The sequence below is a fragment of the Colobus angolensis genome, unplaced genomic scaffold, assembly GCF_000951035.1.
Source record: "Colobus angolensis palliatus isolate OR3802 unplaced genomic scaffold, Cang.pa_1.0 Scaffold38, whole genome shotgun sequence".
Classification (NCBI taxonomy): domain Eukaryota; kingdom Metazoa; phylum Chordata; class Mammalia; order Primates; family Cercopithecidae; genus Colobus; species Colobus angolensis.
The window spans coordinates 657271-677109 of NW_012117154.1; the positions used below are offsets into that span (position 1 = coordinate 657271).

The 19839-nt window shown below is 37.5% G+C and overlaps 1 protein-coding gene across 1 annotated transcript in view; it reads left to right on the forward strand.

Annotated features, from left to right (window-relative positions):
- Positions 1-19839, forward strand: part of TTC3 (tetratricopeptide repeat domain 3) — a 126827-nt gene that overhangs the window by 54489 nt on the left and 52499 nt on the right. Inside the window, exons 19-28 of the mRNA XM_011953999.1 lie at positions 65-145; positions 2306-2418; positions 6603-6723; positions 9545-9667; positions 10610-10711; positions 12156-12248; positions 12890-12954; positions 13951-14087; positions 14703-15029; positions 18078-18329. Coding sequence (XP_011809389.1) covers positions 65-145; positions 2306-2418; positions 6603-6723; positions 9545-9667; positions 10610-10711; positions 12156-12248; positions 12890-12954; positions 13951-14087; positions 14703-15029; positions 18078-18329 — 1414 coding nt within the window. The remainder of the gene's footprint in view (positions 1-64; positions 146-2305; positions 2419-6602; positions 6724-9544; positions 9668-10609; positions 10712-12155; positions 12249-12889; positions 12955-13950; positions 14088-14702; positions 15030-18077; positions 18330-19839) is intronic.

The window sequence follows — 19839 nt, forward strand, 5'->3', positions numbered from 1 at the left end:
GTGACTAGATGCAGATTGGGCAGAATTATGTTCAGATTTTTAACTGAGGCATTTTTATTGACAGCAATTGAACCTGGCCATGATTAACTATGTCTTGGTTGTCTATGGACTTGCCATTTCTCTCCTTGGAATAGGACAGCCTGAGGTAAGATTTGTAACAGTGGTAATAAACAATTAAAATGATAGTGACATACCTTATAATAGTTATTTTCTCATTTTGACCCATTTTCTTCTCTGTACCTTCTGATAATTTTGTCTGAAATATGTCAGTTTAATTTAGTTTGTGTTTTTAAAGAATATTTAGTTTGTTCCTATTAGAAAAAGGCTTTGCCAGGCAATCAGTGGGAATCTACTTTTTATTTGTATAAAAATTAGGACATAATGTATCATGATAGATAGATTTCAGAAACATAATCTTGGGGGAAAAGCAAGTTGGAGGACATAAACATTGTGATCCCACTTATATACAATTTGGAAAATATACATAGTAGTATTATATACTGTTTAAGAATTCTGTGCATCTTCTAAAAAAGTGGAAAAATATGGATTATGTTTATATAGAATTGAAGATAATGGCTGCCTTTAGTGATGGCAGGAGGGAATGGACCTGGGGAGGTTTCATGTTATGCTGTTTTCCTAGAAAAACACAGGTAACAATGATAATGTTAATATCTTTTATTTCTAGGTAGAAAGTACTTAGGTATTGTATTTCTAGATTGCAGGCTTCCTATAACTGCATGTAGTTAGTGTATAGACATGAGCTGCCAGGATTTCCCTTAATCATGCTCCTGCCTTGCTCTCCTGGAATGTTTACCTACCTATACTGTTTGACATTATAACTTTGCTTCCTGAGGTTTTGAGTTTGCTATAAATGTTGAAATGCTCTAGAATGACCTCAAGTATAATATATAATTTGGGCTCTGTTTTTCCCTGTCTAGATGAAGGTTTAACCCTAACTTGCCACCTAGCGAGGATCTAAGTAGTCTTTTACGTTCTGTTCTCTCCCAGAAGTCGACAGTGCCCAAGGTTCATTTTCCTTGATCTCGGTGTCACAGATTAATAATGTCTCCCATGAATGCTGTCTAATTCTATTTTCCAAGAGACAGTTGGAGACAGAACTTAATGATTTTAATTTTATTCCTGACAGAATAATAATAAATACCATATTTTACCTTATTAGAATTGAAGAAATCATTTATTACATTTGTGATTTAATGTAAAATAGAGTGATTTGGGTTAAAAAAAAAAAACATGTTATAGTAGAACTTACATGTTTGGAAGGATTTCATCAGAGGACAGCCCTTGCTTCAAACATTTTTAGAATGCCTCCGTTGGAACTGGCCTCAAAGCTCTATTTTGTAGTGACATTTCTTTTTTTCACTCACAGTAGGGTTACCAGTATTTCTTAGAACTGAATGTCTTTTGGATGTTTTCCAAAAACAAAATTCATTGAACTTAGTGGTTTTTCACTGTTGAGAAAATTAAAAAAAGAATGTACTCTAAGTTATGTTAAGTTTTTCCTAAAGAGCTGTTTTTAAGACAGCTTTCATCCATCTTATGCCACAAAAGACTGTGATAACATCATTGGAATGGCATTCCTTCCGAGGGATTAGCACTTAATAGGATCTATGTTATGGTGTGTTTACACCATAATTAGCCTTTTTTAAAAAAACAAAAACAAAAACACGATTTGACTCTTTTTAGTATTAGCCAGCACCTGCCAGGCCCTTAGTGTGTACTGGTAAATGCTTGTAGGTTGATTGATGTGTTCAGCTGGATTGGTTTGGTCGTGTCTCTGACTATCCATATGATCAGAAATTTATGTAATTCCTAAGAAAGTGAAACACAGAGGTATAATTTTGCCACAGGAATTTGGGGATATGCAGTTGTTATTTTAATATTATAAAAAAAAATCGGCCGGGCGCGGTGGCTCAAGCCTGTAATCCCAGCACTTTGGGAGGCCGAGATGGGCGGATCACAAGGTCAGGAGATCGAGACCATCCTGGCGAACACGGTGAAACCCCGTCTCTACTAAAATACAAAAAACTAGCCGGGCGAGATGGCGGGCGCCTGTAGTCCCAGCTACTCGGGAGGCTGAGGCAGGAGAATGGCGTGAACCCGGGAGACGGAGCTTGCAGTGAGCTGAGATCCGGCCACTGCACTCCAGCCTGGGCCACAGAGCGAGACTCCGTCTCAAAAAAAAAAAAAAAAAAAAAAATTGTAAAAAAAAATCAACCTTTAGGTCAAATTTATTTCAGTATTTCTGTTTGTATGTAAGTGATCATTGTTTTCACTGCTGTTGAAGGAATTATCTGAAGCTGAAAACCAGTTTAAGAGGATTATTGAACACTACCCCAATGAGGGACTTGACTGCTTGGCCTACTGTGGAATTGGAAAAGTATATTTGAAAAAAAACAGGTTAGTAGAAATGACACTACTTTAAGCTCTAGGCTGGTAACTCATTTAAAATCCAATGTGATAATGATCCATTTTCTGGAATTATTTTGATATCTCCTCTGTAGCACAGTATCATAATTGTGATTTACTTTGAGAACCTGAAATTTCACTATCAATATATATATACTTTTTTATTATACTTTAAGTTCTAGGGTACATTTGCACAACGTGCAGGTTTGTTACATATATATATACATGTGCCATGTTGGTGTGCTGCACCCATTAACTCGTCATTTACATTAGGTATATCTCCTAATGCTATCACTCTCCCTCCCCCTCCCCACAATAGGACCTGGTGTGTGATGTTCCCCTTCCTGTGTCCAAGTGATCTCATTGTTCAATTCCCACCTATGAGTGAGAACATGGGGTATTTGGTTTTCTGTTCTTGCGATAGTTTGCTGAGAATGATGGTTTCCAGCTGCATCCGTGTCCCTACAAAGACACGAACTCATCCTTTTTTATGGCTGCATAGTATTTCATGGTGTATATGTGCCACATTTTCTTAATCCAGTCTGTCACTGATGGACATTTGGGTTGATTCCAAGTCTTTGCTATTGTGAATAGTGCCGCAGTAAACATCCGTGTGCATGTGTCTTTATAGCAGCATGATTTATAATCCTTTGGGTACATCCCCAGTAATGGGATAGCTGGGTCAAATGGTATTTCTAGTTCTAGATCCTTGAGGAATCGCCACACTGTTTTCTACAATGGTTGAACTAGTTTACAGTCCCACCAACAGTGTAAAAGTGTTCCTATTTCTCCACATCCTCTCCAGCACCTATTGTTTCCTGACTTTTTAATGATTGCCATTCTAACTGGTGTGAGATGGTATCTCATTGTGGTTTTGATTTGCATTTCTCTGATGGCGAGTGATGATGAGCATTTTTTCATGTGTCGGCTGTACGAATGTCTTCTTTTGAGAAGTGTCTGTTCATATCCTTTGCCCACTTTTTGATGGGGTTGTTTGTTTTTTTCTTGTAAATTTGATTGAGTTCTTTATAGGTTCTGGATATTAGCCCTTTGTCAGATGAGTAGATTGCAAAAATTTTCTCCCATTCTGTAGGTTGCCTTTTCACTCTGATGGTAGTTTCTTTTGCTGTGCAGAAGCTCTTTAGTTTAATTAGATCCCATTTGTCAATTTTGGCTTTTGTTGCTGTTGCTTTTAGTGTTTTAGACATGAAGTCCTTGCCCATGCCTATGTCCTGAATGGTATTACCTAGGTTTTCTTCTAGGGTTTTTATGGTATTAGGTCTAACATTTAAGTCTCTAATCCATCTTGAATTAATCTTCGTATAAGGAGTAAGGAAAGGATCCAGTTTCAGCTTTCTACTTATGGCTAGCCAATTTTCCCAGCACCATTTATTAAATACACTATCAATATTAATTGTTAAAGTAAGGCCAGTCATTGCAGTTCTTGGTACTTCCTGATTTTAAGTCTAATAAGTCAGCAATATAGTAATTTGACATTAAAGATTGAATAGTCTAGTGTATAATCATCTATAGTGAGTGAATTGATATAAACTAATGTTTTTAAAATCTGTTTAATTTTTTTGATTTAATTATTTTTTAAAAATCTGCATAAAGATGGTTTTAAATAAGAGATATCTATGTATTCAAAGACATAATGAGTTAGGAGTAAAAGTCTCTCCTCTGAACTCTATCGTAGTTGTAACCCTTACTCACAGTTTAATATTGAAGCTGTTCTCTAAATGCCTCATGTCTCTTAGTCTTGTCTCCCTGAATGTCAGTATGTCCCCAAGGGGACAGGATTATGTCTTGAGCTTTAAGAAAAGAAAATCTGTTCTGCCACTTGTACCCAGTATAGAGGTAGGTATTTTAGATTACTGTATAAAGAAATAATTGTTGACCGATTGAATATTATTTATAATTTCTAACTATCTTTCAATTTTCATTTAACTTGTTAGGGGAAATTTTGTGAGATTTTGGGGGAACCCCCCGCCCCAGGCTTAGAATGTGCCTAGAATCTCCTTTATAGATTTTTTTAAATTAAAGTTTTTTTTTTGGCCAGGCACAGTGACCCACACCTGGAATCCCAGCACTTTGGGAGGCCGAGGTGGGTGAATTACCTGAGGTCAGGAGTTCGAGACCAGCCTGACCAATATGGTGAAACCCCATCTCTACTAAAAATACAAAAATTAGCCGAGTGTGGTGGTGTGCGCCTGTAGTCCCAGCTACCGGGAGACTGAGGCAGGAGAATTGCTTGAACCCAGGAGGCAGAGGTTGCAGTGAGTCGAGATTGTGCCACTGCACTCTAGCCTGGGTGACAGAGCGACACTCTGTCTCAAAAAAAAAGAAAGTTTTTTTTTACTTCGTGAAATTACTGTCTGTCTTAGCTGAGCTATATTAAGGATCAAGCAGATGCAGGGAAAGTGAGGACTTAGCAAGCACCTTTATAGGATTAGCAAATGAAACTAGTTTGAAAGTTTAGTATAAATTATTTAGGTTATACCCGTTTGATGCAGCAGTCACATGCAAATTCACAAGGTCTAGAAAAACTACTTAAATGTTTAGAATCATGAAGATTGTGCAAAACTAGAAAGTCTTTTCCATATTGAAAAGCATTTACATTTTAATTTCTGAATATTACAGTGTGGGACTGAATAGCAAATACACTGTTTTTTGGTGTTACAATGTGCAGTTTCTGCTTTGAAATCCTGTGATGTATGACTGTCTTACAGTGGATGGTGGTCTAGCTTTTCTGCACATGAATCTTACTGTAGCTGTAGGCAAAAATAAGTTTTTAAATTGGGAAGTCATTTCAGGATTAGAGAAGGCAGGAAAGTCTTCTCTAGTGTGAAGAGATGAATAAAGACTTGGTTAACTTTTTTTTTTGTTGAGGCAGAGTTTCGCTCTTGTTGCCCAGGGTGGGGTGCAATGGCACAGTCTCAGCTCACTGCAACCTCTGCCTCCTGGAGGCAATTCTCTTGCCTCAGCCTCCCAAGTAGCTGGGATTACAGGCATGTACCACCACACCCAGCTAATTTTGTATTTTTAGTAGAGACGGGGTTTCACTATGTTGGTCAGGGTGGTTTCGAACTCCTGACCTCAGGTGATCCACCTGCCATGGCCTCCCAAAGTGTTGAAATTACTGGCATGAGCCACTGCGCCCAGCCTTGGTTAACTTTATAATTAAGTACTTCAGTATTCTTTCGTTGAATGGACTGTGGGAATCTATTGACATTATTTCTTCAAATCATGAATCAAATCAGAACTAAAACATTTCATATTTATAGTTAAAGCAATTTAAATACACATTTAAATATTTGTTTTGTTAAAATAATTTACTGTTTTATGGTTGAGAGAAAACGTCCAGAATACATGATGCCTTAAAAAAATTTTTTTAGCAGAGAAATTTTTACTACCGTTGTCCTAATAGAGTCAAATAAAATAAAAATTCCCCTATTTATGAATTATTAGTTGAAGTGGAAGTTTGCTGTTTCTGTATAAGAATCTAGTTTAGTTAATGAAACAAAGATTGTACAGATTATTCAGTTTTCTGTTTCAATTGTTGGAAACTTTAAAAAGTAAGTACCAACTTTAAAAGAACTAGTGTACATTGGCCAGGCATGGTGGCTCACGCCTGTACCAGCACTTTGGGAGGCCTAGGCGGGCGAATCATGAGGTCAGGAGTTTGGCACCAGCCTGGCCAATATGGTGAAACCCTTTCTCTACCAAAAAAATACAAAAATTAGCCGGGCGTGGTGGTGCGTGCCTGTAGTTACAGCTACTCGGGAGACTGAGGCAGAAAGAATCGCCGAACCCAGGAGGTGGAGGTTGCAGTGAGCTGAGATTGCACCACTGCACTCCAGCCTAGGCGACAGAGTGAGACTCCATCTCAAAAACAGCAACAAAAACAACAACAACAAAAAAAAAACTAGTGTACACCTAGCACAATAAAGCCAGTGTCCAAGACGAGTTGTGTTTAATGCGTATTACTTTTATAGCAAAACAGCAATAGTGACTTTGTTTTTTTAAAGAAAATTTAGGTTACATTGAATATTGCTGTTCAGTGATTCAGCAAATGTATTTGTCCCAGTAAGCTTGAGATCTTTGGTGACTTTTGTTGAGGGGAATGAAAATACCATTTTACATATTTAATGCCTTTTTCATAATTTTGACTTTAGATTTCTAGAAGCTCTCAATCACTTTGAGAAAGCAAGAACCTTGATTTATCGTCTTCCTGGAGTGTTAACTTGGCCCACAAGTAATGTGATTATTGAAGAGTCTCAGCCACAAAAAATAAAGGTAACCATTTATTTTTGCAGAGTGTTTCTTACTGTGAATGCTTATCTGCATTGACTGACTCAGGTAGCAGGAGGCAGAGAGGTAGGAGCATTCCATCCCCACTTCCTTTACATGCATTTCCCCTCTACAGTCTATTGAGAATCTCTGACATTTATTGAATGTTTTCTATGTGCCAGTCCTGTACCTTCCATTTATCATTATGCTTAATCCTTACAGCAGGCCTGTGCAGGGGGCACTGTGATCATTCCCATTTTACAGATGAGGAAGGTTAAGTTTAGAGAGGTGAAATGATGCACTCAAGGTGAAACAGCAAGCAAATCGTAGTCCTGGGACTTGAGTCCAGGCATTCTGACTTCTGAGTGTACGTGGTCCTGCAGTATGCTGGACTTGGTTGTACTTAGAGGAAGGTATGGTATTGTTGTTTCATCATAAAGTTACCACAGTTACTGAGATGGTACTTAAAGTTTCAGAAAAATATGAATTTAGTCTCATATCCAGAAGCATAAAGATGCTTTGCTTGTTCTAGAAAGACATATGTGTGAAATGACTGAGATAGGATTTTACTTGTAGTGAACTCTCACATGTACTCAGAACTTGATTTTGGCCGAAGTCAACTTTTACAACTCAATAATAAAAAGACAAATAATCTAATTTAAGAAGTAGACAAAGGATCTGAATAGACATTTCTGCAAAGAAGATATACAAATGGCCAATTAGCACATGAAAAGATATTCAGCATCATTAGCTATCAGAGAAATACAAATCAAAACCACAGTGAGATACCACTCCACACTCACTAGGATAGGTAGACAATAAATATTGGCAAGGGTATAGAAAAATGAGAACATTCAGACACTGCTGGTGGTAATGTATAGTGATGCAGCTGCTTTGGAAAATAGTCTGGCAGTTCCTCAGACAGTTAAACATAGAGTTACCATGTCTCAGTCCATTTGTGTTGCTATAAAGGACTACCTGAAACTGGGTGATTTATGAAGAAAAGTAGGCTTGTGGTTTTGCAGGCTGTATAAGAAGCATGGTGTCAGCATCTGCTGGTGAGGGCCTTCAGCAGCTCCTACTCATGTGAGAAGGCGTAGGAGAGCCAGTCTGTAGAGATCATATGGTGAGAGACGGGGAAGTGCCAGACTCTTTTTAACAACCAACTCTTTAGGGAACTAATGGAGTGAGAACTCACTCACCCCAGGGAGGGAATTAGTCTATTCATGAGAGATTCGTCGCCATGACTCAGACACCTCCCACTGTGTCTCACCTCCAACACCAGGGATCAGATTTCAACATGTGGTTTGGAGGGTCAAACATTCAAACTATAGCATACCATATGACCCAGCAGTTTCACTCCTAGGTGTGTACAGAGAAAGGAAAACATGTTCTCACAAAAACTTGTACGTGAATGTTCATAGCAGCGTTGGTCATAATAGCCCAAAATGGGAAATAGCCCAAGTATTCATCAGCTGATAAATGGGTGAATAAGTATTGGAACCTGGGAGGTTGAGGCTGCACTGAGCCTTGATTGTGCCACAGCAGTGCAGCCTGGGCAACAGAGTGAGAGTCTGCCTCAAAAACAAATGGCCAGGTGTGGTGGCTCACTCCTGTAATCCCACCACTTTCGGACGCCAAGGCAGGAAGCTTGCTTGAGCTCAGGAGTTCCAGACCAGCCTGGGCAACATGGCGAAACCCGTCAATACAAAAATTAGCCAAACATGGTGGTACACACCTGTAGTCCCAGCGACTCAGGAGGCTGAGGTGGGAGGATCAGTTGAACCTAGGAGGCAGAGGTTTCAGTGAGCTGAGATTATGCCACTGCACTCCAGCCTGAGTGACAGAGTGAGACCCTGTCTCAAAAAAAAAAAAAAAAAAGTACTTGATAACATGCTACAGCATGTATGAACCTTGGCAACATTATGCTAAGTAAAAGAAGCCAAACACAAAGGGCTTGTGTGAGTCCATTCGTATGAAATCTCCAGAATAGGCAAATCTGTATATAGGACAGAAAGCAGACTAGTGATTGCTGGGCCTGGGAGGTTAGGGGAAAATGAGGAGGAACTGCTAATGCATATGGAGTTTCTTGTTGAAAATGTTCTAAATTTAGATTGTGGTGATGTCGGTACATCCTGTGAATATGCTGAAAACCACTGAACTACACTTTACTTGAGTTGTATAGTGTGTTAATTATATCTCAACAAAGCTGTTATAAAAAATAAAACACAGGGATTCTTGGATTTTCCTCTCTTCATACAAGATTGGGATGGAGGCACAGGAGCTATTGATAACAAAAAGCCAGCACTGGAGGCATGGCATGAGTCTCTTGGGGGCTTCATTAGCCATGGAATAATTCACCAGGGAGTCCACAAACAACAGTGGCAGAGCTGCAAGGAGGAAGATCATGGGAGTGTTAGGATCCTGGATGAGGTGATGTCAGGCAAGAGGAGCCGGTAAAGTCCTCAGGATTCCCCTAAGGGTTATTCTGCCTTGCTTGACTTCTTCTTAATGCTTATGGGAGATTTCTGAGAGTTGTAAATTATGAAATGAGATTTGATGATTGTAACAGGACAAAATTTTGATTCTTTCGAAATTCTGTAAACAAATTTTGTTCAGTCCTCTTTTTAAATCTCTTATGTCTTTGTATCAGCCTTCCTTTTAAAAGGAAAAACTTTCAAAGTTGTGTATAGTTTGTTGCTGGTGAAAAAAATTTAGTCATTCTTACGCTGAAAATATTTTGATGGCAAGAGGTTATTGAAATCACAGACATTTTTATTGACAGATTAGTATTGTAATGGTGTCATTTTTGTTTATTTTGTTTTAGATGCTGTTAGAGAAATTTGTTGAAGAATGCAAGTTCCCTCCAGTGCCAGATGCCATTTGTTGCTATCAGAAGTGCCATGGATATTCTAAGATCCAGATATACATAACTGATCCAGACTTTAAGGTAAAGTGTACAGTGGGACATTAATTGCAAAATGATTCCTTAAAATGGGCTCAAAACAATCTCTAATTGGAAGCACCCAAGTTCTCTGGCTAGTTAGCAGTTGTCCACCCCTTTCCCTGGACTTTTTTTTTTTTTTTTTTTGAGACGGAGTCTCACTCTGTCACCCAGGCTGGAGCGCAGTGGCACAATCTTGGCTCACTGCACCCTCTGCCTCCTGGGTTCAAGCAATTTTCCTGCCTCAGCCTCCCGAGTAGCTGGGATTACAGGCATGTCCTAGCACACCCAGCTAATTTTTGTATTTTTAGTAGAAACGGAGTTTCATCCTATTGATCAGGATGGTCTCGATCTCTTAACTTCGTAATCTGCCCCCTTCAGCCTCCCAAAGTGCTGGAATTACAGGTATGAACCACCGCGCCCAGCCTTCCTGTACTTTTTTAGGTCTACATCATCTCACATGGGAACCAGAGCCACTGATGTATAATAAACACTGTGGGCTGGGGTAGTGACCTGAGAAGGCAGGCTGGCTCATTCTTTTTCCTCTTCCAGCTACCTTAGGAGGATAGGAAACAAAGTGAGATTGTTACCTCTGATTTGTTGCAATTCTGATGTCTCATAAAATTTGAGTCCCGAATCTAAAGGTCATTGTGATCACTGAATTAGCTGCTAAAGACCAAAATTTGAGATAAGTCTGGCACTTAATTAAGTTATACTGGTTTATTCAAGAAGATAGTAGCTGCCCTTGTCCTACTGTTCCAATGTCCGTGGTTAGTAAATCAGATGAAATAATGTTTATAAAATATTTGATATAAAGAATAATGTGACTTTTTGCTGTGGAAATAAACATGTTAGTCAAGCTCTCTCTCTGTCTTTATGTGTGTTGTAGTGAGTGTGTGTGCAGAGACATCTTTGAAACGTTAATTACAAATTTTTTTGTAACCCTAGGGTTTTATACGCATCAGCTGTTGCCAGTACTGTAAAATAGAATTTCACATGAATTGCTGGAAGAAGTTAAAAAGTACAACCTTTAATGATAAAATTGACAAGGTAAAGCATAACAAGATTGTCTGAATTTTTCAGTATACTTATTGTATGTCAATTTTTTCCCCCAAGAATTCCTTCCTGAACATTCTGCACATAATTAGAAAGTTTTAAATTATAACTTTAATAATACAGTGGAAAATCAGGTTTTGTTTTTATTTATACAATTATGAAGGCATTAACCATAGAGGCTTTGTTTTTTTAAAGAGACAGATCTCACTGTGTTGCCCAGGCTAGAGGCAGTGGTGCAGTCGTAGCTCACTGCAGCCTCAGACTCCTTGACCCAAGTGATCCTACTTCAGCCTCCCAAAGTGCTGGGATTATAGGTATGAGCCACTGTGCCAGACCCCACTTGAAAGTTTTGATGTGGAATTAGAGGTTTCAAAACCAAAATTTGATGCGGTGATTTGTACTAAGAAATCAACTCAAAACAATTTTTTTAATGTTGGGAAGAAGGATCAACTTCAATTTTAAACTGCCATTTCTCACCAGGGATTTTCTTATTATCAAGATAATGACGTTAATTACCATGAAGTAGACATACTTTGAGGGAAGACATAATATTATGATCTTATTTGTATTCACAGAATTTGTTTCTGATCTGTAGAAACTATGGACCTTTTCCTACACTTCTTAGGCTTATGCAGACCACTGTTCTTATTTGGGAAAGAGTAAGGCAGTTGTACTAGGCATCTGTTAACAACAGCAATTATTAAAGTTTGGTAGAAATAAATTCTCACATTTTGTACATTTTCACATAATTAATTAACAATATAATGATGTGAGTAAATAACTGTCACCTTTGAGTCACTTCTGCTATGTCGTTGTCTTACCTAAATTGAGTTTCTCTAGCGATATACCATCTTTTAGTGGTCTTAACCATTCCCATGGTTTTAAATATGCTCTTTAGATTAGTTAGCTTTCACTAGGATATGCTGAAGTAATATACAACCCAAATATCTTGTGGCATACATTCAGAGAAGTTTGTTTTTTGCTTACATGACTTGTCCTACAGTTCTGCAGTTGTTGGCTGGGACTGGGCTGTAGCAGCTTTATTCTGTGTGGCTCTATTCCTTGTTTCTCAATCTAAGTTGAAGAATGACCCTTTTCTGGAACATCTGCCTGTGTCAGGGGAAAAAGAACAATGTCCAGTCTATAAAGTGTTTGTTAAACCTTTTGCCTAGACATGTGTACATCATGTCTGGTCACTTTGCATTGATGAAAGCAAGTCACATGGTCAGACCCACACCTGAAAGTATGTTTTCCCTACATGGAAGCCTTAGAATTCACATGGCAGTGAGTAAGGATTTTCGCCACTTCCCTGAAGATGGTTTTAGTCCATATTTTGACTGTTCCTAGTGGTAAAAGTAGTATACATGTATAGATTTATCCCCCCTAGACGTAACATTTTTCATGTTTTTCTTTTTTTTTTTTGTTTTAAATCAAATAGGATTTTCTACAAGGAATGTGTCTTACCCCTGACTGTGAAGGTGTCATTTCTAAGATTATCATCTTCAGCAGTGGTGGTCAAGTTAAGTGTGAAGTAAGTAATAAAGGGGTTAAATAGATAACCAAAATGTTTACACCTTTTGAAACATGATTTGAATTTGTAGATGTCATGTAATTTGGATATTTTCCAGGAAAGAAGCAATTACTTCATTTAAGAAAATATAGGAAATACTTGGATGTGAGAATCCTTCATTGTAATGAAAGCATTTGTATATTCTTTTATTTTTTAATAGGAAAAGGAGGCTTTTTATATCTTAGTTTTACTGTTTTTACTCTTTTTGATAACTTCATTTTCTTAATCCTGGTAAACTTTTGGGCATTAGTGGGTGTGCAGGTTTTTAGGGAAGGGGAAGAGCATCTTGAGGGATTACCTTTAACTTCTTGACATGGGAGTGGAAGGAGTGGGTAGTCGTAATAATATTTACACTTTATTAGATCATCTGCTTACTCTTAATTTTTAAAAATCTTTTTCCTCAAGTGTGTCTACTCTCTTGTTCCTCTTCAGTAAATTATTTTGCTAAAGCTTTCTGGGCTTTTGTCTGGGTCAGAACATCATCACTGTTCTCTATCAAACTGAACATTATGTGTGCTTCTGAAATACTTGTCACTTGTGGTTTTGTGTTTTATGTCATGGGAGTATGAGACAAATTTTGGATGTCTTTGTTTTATTTAAAGTTTGAACACAAGGTCATAAAAGAAAAGGTTCCTCCAAGACCTATTCTGAAACAGAAATGTTCTAGGTAAGATTTTTAACAATCAGTGGTTTGATGATGTCTCTTAGAATATAATTCAATTAAATGCAGATTTCTAAATTATGCCTTTTAAAAAATTGGCTGTGTATACATATATCCAAATAAGTGTTTTTTAGAAATGATTTTTATGGAAATTTAAAGAGAACTAGCCTAGAATGACTAAATACTAAAAACTTGATTCAGAATTATTTATCTAGTGGTTGAATTTACAAGTAAAATTAGAACATTTGATGCTGTGAAATTACATGTTTGATGAATAGATTTGGCATTATATAAAAACTATATAGTTTGCTGTCTGTTATTGAAACTTTAATTCCAAAAGCGTATTTTTCTTTTTATCTCTCTTCAATAAACATTTTGAACCTATGACTATTTTTTACCCTGAAATACTCAATGTACTGTCTAAATTATTACTTCTCTATAGCTTTTTGTTTAGATCAAATAATTCAGATTCTTTTTTCTTTTCTTTTTGGTCCTGCTTCTTGTTTTTCTTTCTAAGAAGTGATTATTTTTTAATATTTGTGACCAAGAAAAAGCAAAAGAAAAGATGAACAGAATTATTTGTTGGAGAGAATTCATTGTAACCAGATCAACCAAATTATAGTGTTGTGGGTTATTATTGGGATGTGAAAACTATATTTTACTATGGGACCTTTCTTAGAAATGAGAGTTTACATGAATTATTTTGCAGAGTAATTTGTACTGTTTCTGTTTACCTTATGAAGTAACTTACATACATGGAAGTGACATCTATACAATCTGTAGACTGCATCCTTAGACATCACCTAATCATTGAGGTTCTTGTTTTCATGAAACAAGTACGCTTATTTTGACAATACTGACAGTTTCTTATATTGAATGGAAGATGTAGGCTGGGCTCTAATTAAAAAGGAAAACTTCTAATGTATTGCTTGGAAGATGGTTTCTACGATAGTCAAAGGAAAGCAGTTCATCGAGTTATCACTAATTGTAATTGTTTATCAGCCTAGAGAAACTAAGACTGAAAGAAGACAAAAAATTGAAGAGAAAAATCCAAAAAAAAGAAGCAAAAAAATTAGCACAAGAAAGAATGGAGGAGGACTTAAGAGAAAGTAATCCACCTAAAAACGAAGAGCAGAAAGGTATGCAGAGGCCAAAGCCATGATACGAATATTATACTTTCATTTAAAAGTATAAATATAAGCATCTTTTGGGCCTTATGTTCATTGATATTGAATTGAAATGAAGATTTTAGTTACTAATTTAATATTATCACTGTCTTCTGTTACTCGAAGACAGAATTGGGTTGGTGTAAAGAGCACTGAAAAACCTTTCAGAGATTGTATTCCCACTGAAAAACCTTTCAGAGATTGTATTTTAACTTTCCTTGCTTAATGACTAAACATATTTATTGTATGTAAAGTTAAGGTAGTTGATGAAGCTGGGTTAGGATTGTTGAAGGAAGTGGCCATATTTTAGAGGAACTAAGTTTTAAATGCTACATGAATGGTTCAGAATGAAGGGTATAAAATGCTTGCTTTTGATATGTTTATTTTAATGTGCACTTTCATGTCTTTTCAAAAGTATTGTTAAATGTTTATATTTCTAATTAAAGTTTCTTGAGTTGTTTAGTAAAACAATATAATCAATCTGAATCATTTTACATTATGTAATTTTACATTATTTCTAAGTTTATATCATTGTGAATTAGTCCTCTTTATCTATTTATCACCTTAACCATTGTTATTTATCCTTAGAAACTGTAGACAATGTTCAGCATTGTCAGTTCCTTGATGACAGAATTCTACAGTGTATAAAGCAGTATGCTGACAAAATCAAATCTGGCATACAGAATACAGCCACGCTTCTCAAAGAATTGCTTTCTTGGAAAGTTTTGAGCACAGAAGACTATACAACTTGTTTTTCTAGCAGAAATTTTCTAAATGAAGCAGTGGACTATGTTATTCGTCACTTGATTCAAGAAAAGAACAGAGTAAAAACAAGAATATTTCTGCATGTTTTGAGTGAGCTTAAAGAAGTGGAGCCCAAATTAGCCGCCTGGATCCAAAAACTTAATAGCTTTGGTATGTCCCTTTATATTCCAGAGCAATATACTTTAATAGGAAGGGGAAGTGTAGGTCTCTGAGTCATTCTCATTTTCTTGTCATATAATTTATAACTTTAAATGCAGGACTATATATTTGTATGGTTAAGAATACTTTTCCAGTCCCAGCTACTTGGGAGGCTGAGGCAGGATGATTGCTTAAGCTCAGGAATTTGAGACCAACCTGGCAATGTTGCAAGACCTGCCTCTAAAAGAATTTTTTTAAAAAAGAACTAAATATATGAAGGCCTTTAAAAAACAAAAAAACTATTACATACACACACATACACCACAATTTTTAGGTTATTTTATAGGTAGGTTACAGTATACTTTTTCAAAAGGTGCAATCTAAGGAAAGACCAGTCAGTAAAGAAATCCAGACCTATATTAGATCAAACTGTTTGTAAATGTGTAGATGTGTGAATACTAGGCACAACCATGGTAAATAACGCATTCTGGAGTCTGCCCCTGCTCCGGAGCTGTGTTGAGAAGACAAATATATAATTCAGATTCTTTGAAGAAAAATTTAGAGGGAAGAGTGGATGAGACTTAATTGCTCAGGGTCCCCTAGGGCAAATCTGTATCTAGAGATTAAGAGAAACATATCCTGGGGTTGGACTGAGCTGTGGTAAATCACAGGATTATATGACTCTGTACCGTGTTCTGACTTTAGTAACTTGGCTGGGAGAAGGGAAGAGTGAGCAAGCCCCCTACCTTCCCCCAAAGCAGGCGCTTTGCCTAAGGCCATGTAGGACTGAAGAAGGCAGCTGCAGATGCAGTTGTTTTGTGACACGAGGTAGGGATGCTTTGGGCACTTACCAGGGCACTATTTATCTTAGTGACTGGATAGCAACTGGCCTAGCACAATAGTTTATTCAGTTGGCAGCTATTAGATAAAAGGCTAAAGGAAGCCACAGGAAAAAGGCAGGGCCTTTAGCAGCAGACCACAGAGTGGGGCCTGCCAAGCCTCTACCAGCCGTCCCCAGTGTTTAGAAACATGGGGCTATTAGAATTCTAGGGTTTCAGAGAAGATATTGGTCAGTTTCTGCCAGAAGAGACAATGTAAGATGGCAGCAAGCTTGGCATAGTTAGACAGCTGAACATGCCTGCTTTGAGCATAGATCCTCATGGATTTGTGATCCCAGAAAGTTATTTTTAAGTGACAAGATTGTCACTAGTGAATATCAAATAAGCACATTATAAAGTTATTGCTTGCTTTAACATGCTTTAGGAGATACTCAGGACTGGAGAAGTAGGTTTGCCTGGGTTATGCTACACGGTCAAGACTGCCAGCCATTGTTCATTCAGGTAAATGCAGCACTTGAGCCCTCCAGCTCACTGGCAGGAAAGGGTGAACATGTCTTTTGATATAAACCATGTTTATTCTGAAGATTAAAGGTATCATTTTAATAAGGATATATGTATACTATTTAAAGTAGCAATTTTTATTTAAAGTTGTGAAATGAGTTCAAGCATGTTAATTAGTAAGGCTGTTACTGCAGTCCTGAGGTAAAATGCACACTTACTTAAATAAGAAGTAAAGCAGTTTTCATTTCCTAGAATTTTACTTCTCATAAAACGTCTGTTGGGTGGACTTATATCGTGCACATATTTAACATAAGAGAGGTCAGTTTTTATGTTCAGCAGAAGATGAAGAGAGGAAAAGAGAGAGGAAAGGAGGGAGGGAGACAGAAGTAATAGAACACTAGTGAGATAAATTTAACATTTCAATAGTGAACACTGCCTGCCTGCATTCCCCTCACTGAGCACAAGCTCTGACGTGGATGGGGAATGGGCGTGTGCTGTTTCTTCACTGGGCTCTCATAAATCTTTTATTGTGTGAGTATTCTACATGGTCCCTGATTCTGGTGTTCAAAGATCCTAATTTTCCTGCAATATGATCTCTGCAAGCTAACTCTTTAATCCGGAAGCGAGCAGTCTAGGGTAGTTTTGACTCTGAGCAATCTCTGTTTCATTTATTGACTTCATTTGTTGACTGAGGCCCTTGGAAGAAGTGACCGTTTTGTATTAGAGGCATGATGGAGAAATTGGACAGAGCTCCTTTTTTCTTTTTGGTAGCCGTTCATCAGGAGTGGGGCTTCACTGTCGTTTCAGTAGGAGTGTGTATGAGATTGCGGTCACCCTGTTTTCTAATTTGGAGAGTGGAGAATAAAAGTAGGCATACTGACCACCTTGATTTTTTGTAGAGGAGGGTGAGGACCCACATTTTGGGGAATAAGGAGCAGTTATTTTAGGTGTTGGGGAATGGGTTTACCCATTTCCTCTTTTAGACACATTTGGGAAGATTTTGCATATTGTTGATGTTTTGTTACTATGGAATCCATATAAAGAAACATAAAATCTTGCTAGTTTATACTAATTGGAATGAAAGTCATTATGAATTCGTGAAAACATTGTTTGGGTTTTTTTTTTTTTTAGAGATAGGATCTTGCCCCATCACCCAGGCTGCAGTGCAGTGGCACCATCATGGCTCACTGGGCTCAAGCAATCCCCCCACCTCAGCCTCCCAAGTAGCTGGGACTACAGGCATTTGCCACCATGCCTGGCTAATTTTTTTTTTTTTTTTTTTGTAGAGATAGGGGTCTTGCTATGTTGCCAGGGCTGGTATTGAACTCCTGGCCTCAAGTGATCTTTCAGCCTTGGCCTCCCAAAGTGCTGGGGTTACAGGCCTAAACCACCATACCTGGCCTCATTGTTATATTTTTAAATAAATTTAATGCCATACTTTCATCTCCTAGGTCTAATAAATGTAACTATGATAGTAGAAGGCTTTGGTCCACATTATTCAAATCTAATAGACAAGAATTATTATAATTAGTCTAACAATGTTAAATGGTGTTTCTAAAATGCCTAATAGCTTGAACGAATCTGTTCTCAACTATTTAAATGTTTTTGCTGAGAATTTAAGCAAACTATAGTCAGCTGCTTTCAGAGATGTGAGACTGAATGTGATTTTACAGTAAATAATTTCCCTCCTTTTCTGATTTGGGTTTTGTTTTTATTACAGGCTTAGATGCCACAGGACCTTTCTTTTCTCGTTATGGAGCATCTCTTAAACAGCTTGATTTTAGTATCATGACTTTCCTCTGGCATGAGAAATATGGTCACAAACTAGCCTCTATAGAAGGAAAGCAACTTGATTATTTCTCTGAGCCAACATCATTGAAGGAAGCCCGTTGTTTAATATGGCTGCTAGAAGAACACAGAGACAAGTTCCCAGCATTGCATAGTGCTTTAGATGAATTCTTTGATATAATGGGTATGTGGACTGAATTTAGATTTATATTACATTTAACCTTAAGGGGAAAAAAATCTGTGAAGGACCTAGCTTGTTTAAATACATAACAAAGAAAACAGTGAAAATTATTATGGTACAACCAGTTTATGTGGGGAAGTTAGTGATTAACAGTAGTAATTTTTTTATATCATAAAGCTTTTTTACTTTATCAGTTAAAGAGATACTCAAATGTGGGTATGTTATGCTAACAATACACAATGTTCTTCCCGTCTTAGATATTTTCACAGCATCATGGGAAAGATTGCATGTTACATTGACAGAATCTATTAGCAAGTGGTTTGATTTGTAGCATTTTAGAAAACATTGGCCTGCAGAAGTAGGTGATGTTTGCAAAATCTAGAATGGATACCCCATGTCTTAATGGGAAGAGCCTAGAACTAGGGGTCAGGAAAAGTAGGTTATGGCACAGCTTCTTCCTTAGTTTAGTTCATTAAAAACCTTGTGGGCCCAGTGATGGCTATTGAGAAGGAATTCAGAAATGCTTACACTTGTCTCTGCCCTTGAGGACTTTGTGTTCTAGAAAAGAGAATAAGAAACATGCACCAATAACAGTAACATGGTAGTAAGCTCAATACAGGAGGACCAGAGAAAGTGCCAAGGGCATCAAAGGAAGGACCCAACACTTTCTTTCTCCCTGGGAGAGAGGAAAGCTGTGGTGCAGGGGTAGAGTCTCAGATGGGCTGTGAATGTGAAAGTGGAGTTAGAAAGCTGGGTGTCAGGGCTTATTTGGAATTGGGGGGCCTATTTGGGTAACGGCATGGAGTCCAGCTTGAACTAACTAGCTAGCTAGCAGCTAATTCCTTCTCTTCTCTTAGATCTTAATTTCCTCATATTAAAATGAGATGATTTGGAGGGAGTGACTTGTGTGGTCCTGTTTTACTTAAAAATTCTCATATTCCTAGATTCTAAATAATAATTTCTTACCTTTCATGCTACATAAACATGTTATGATAATCCCCAAATCCCTCAGAATCAGAAGTCTCCTCTATGTATTGTTAGGAGTTAGACTTTTAAATGTCATGCTGTTTGTTTTAAAGAGTACATTAAAAGGTCCGGCCTTGTACGATGGTGTCACAGATGATAAAGTTCCAATGCAGTATAAGGAAGTGGAAAGCTTACTTTTGACAACAAAAGTTCTTAGAAAAGAGCACACTCAAATGCAGATGGCTTTATCTTTTCAGGATACTGCTTCATGACTGAAGGTGACATGCTACTTGATAGCCTGAATTTATTACCATTAGTTTGCTGCTGCTGGTAATAAAATGCTGTCCCAGGACTGAGCTTACAAAATCTGATGCATGTTTGGATCACAAAACAAGACAACTAAAAAGGACACAGTTCCCTCTCAGCATATACTCGTCCTTTAACTTGTGTTCTCTACATATAAAACACAGCACTTCCAGCTGCTACTGTTTCTCTGTTTCTAGTCATGAGGTCAGAAGCCACTAACCAAATTATTGGCAATCCCAAT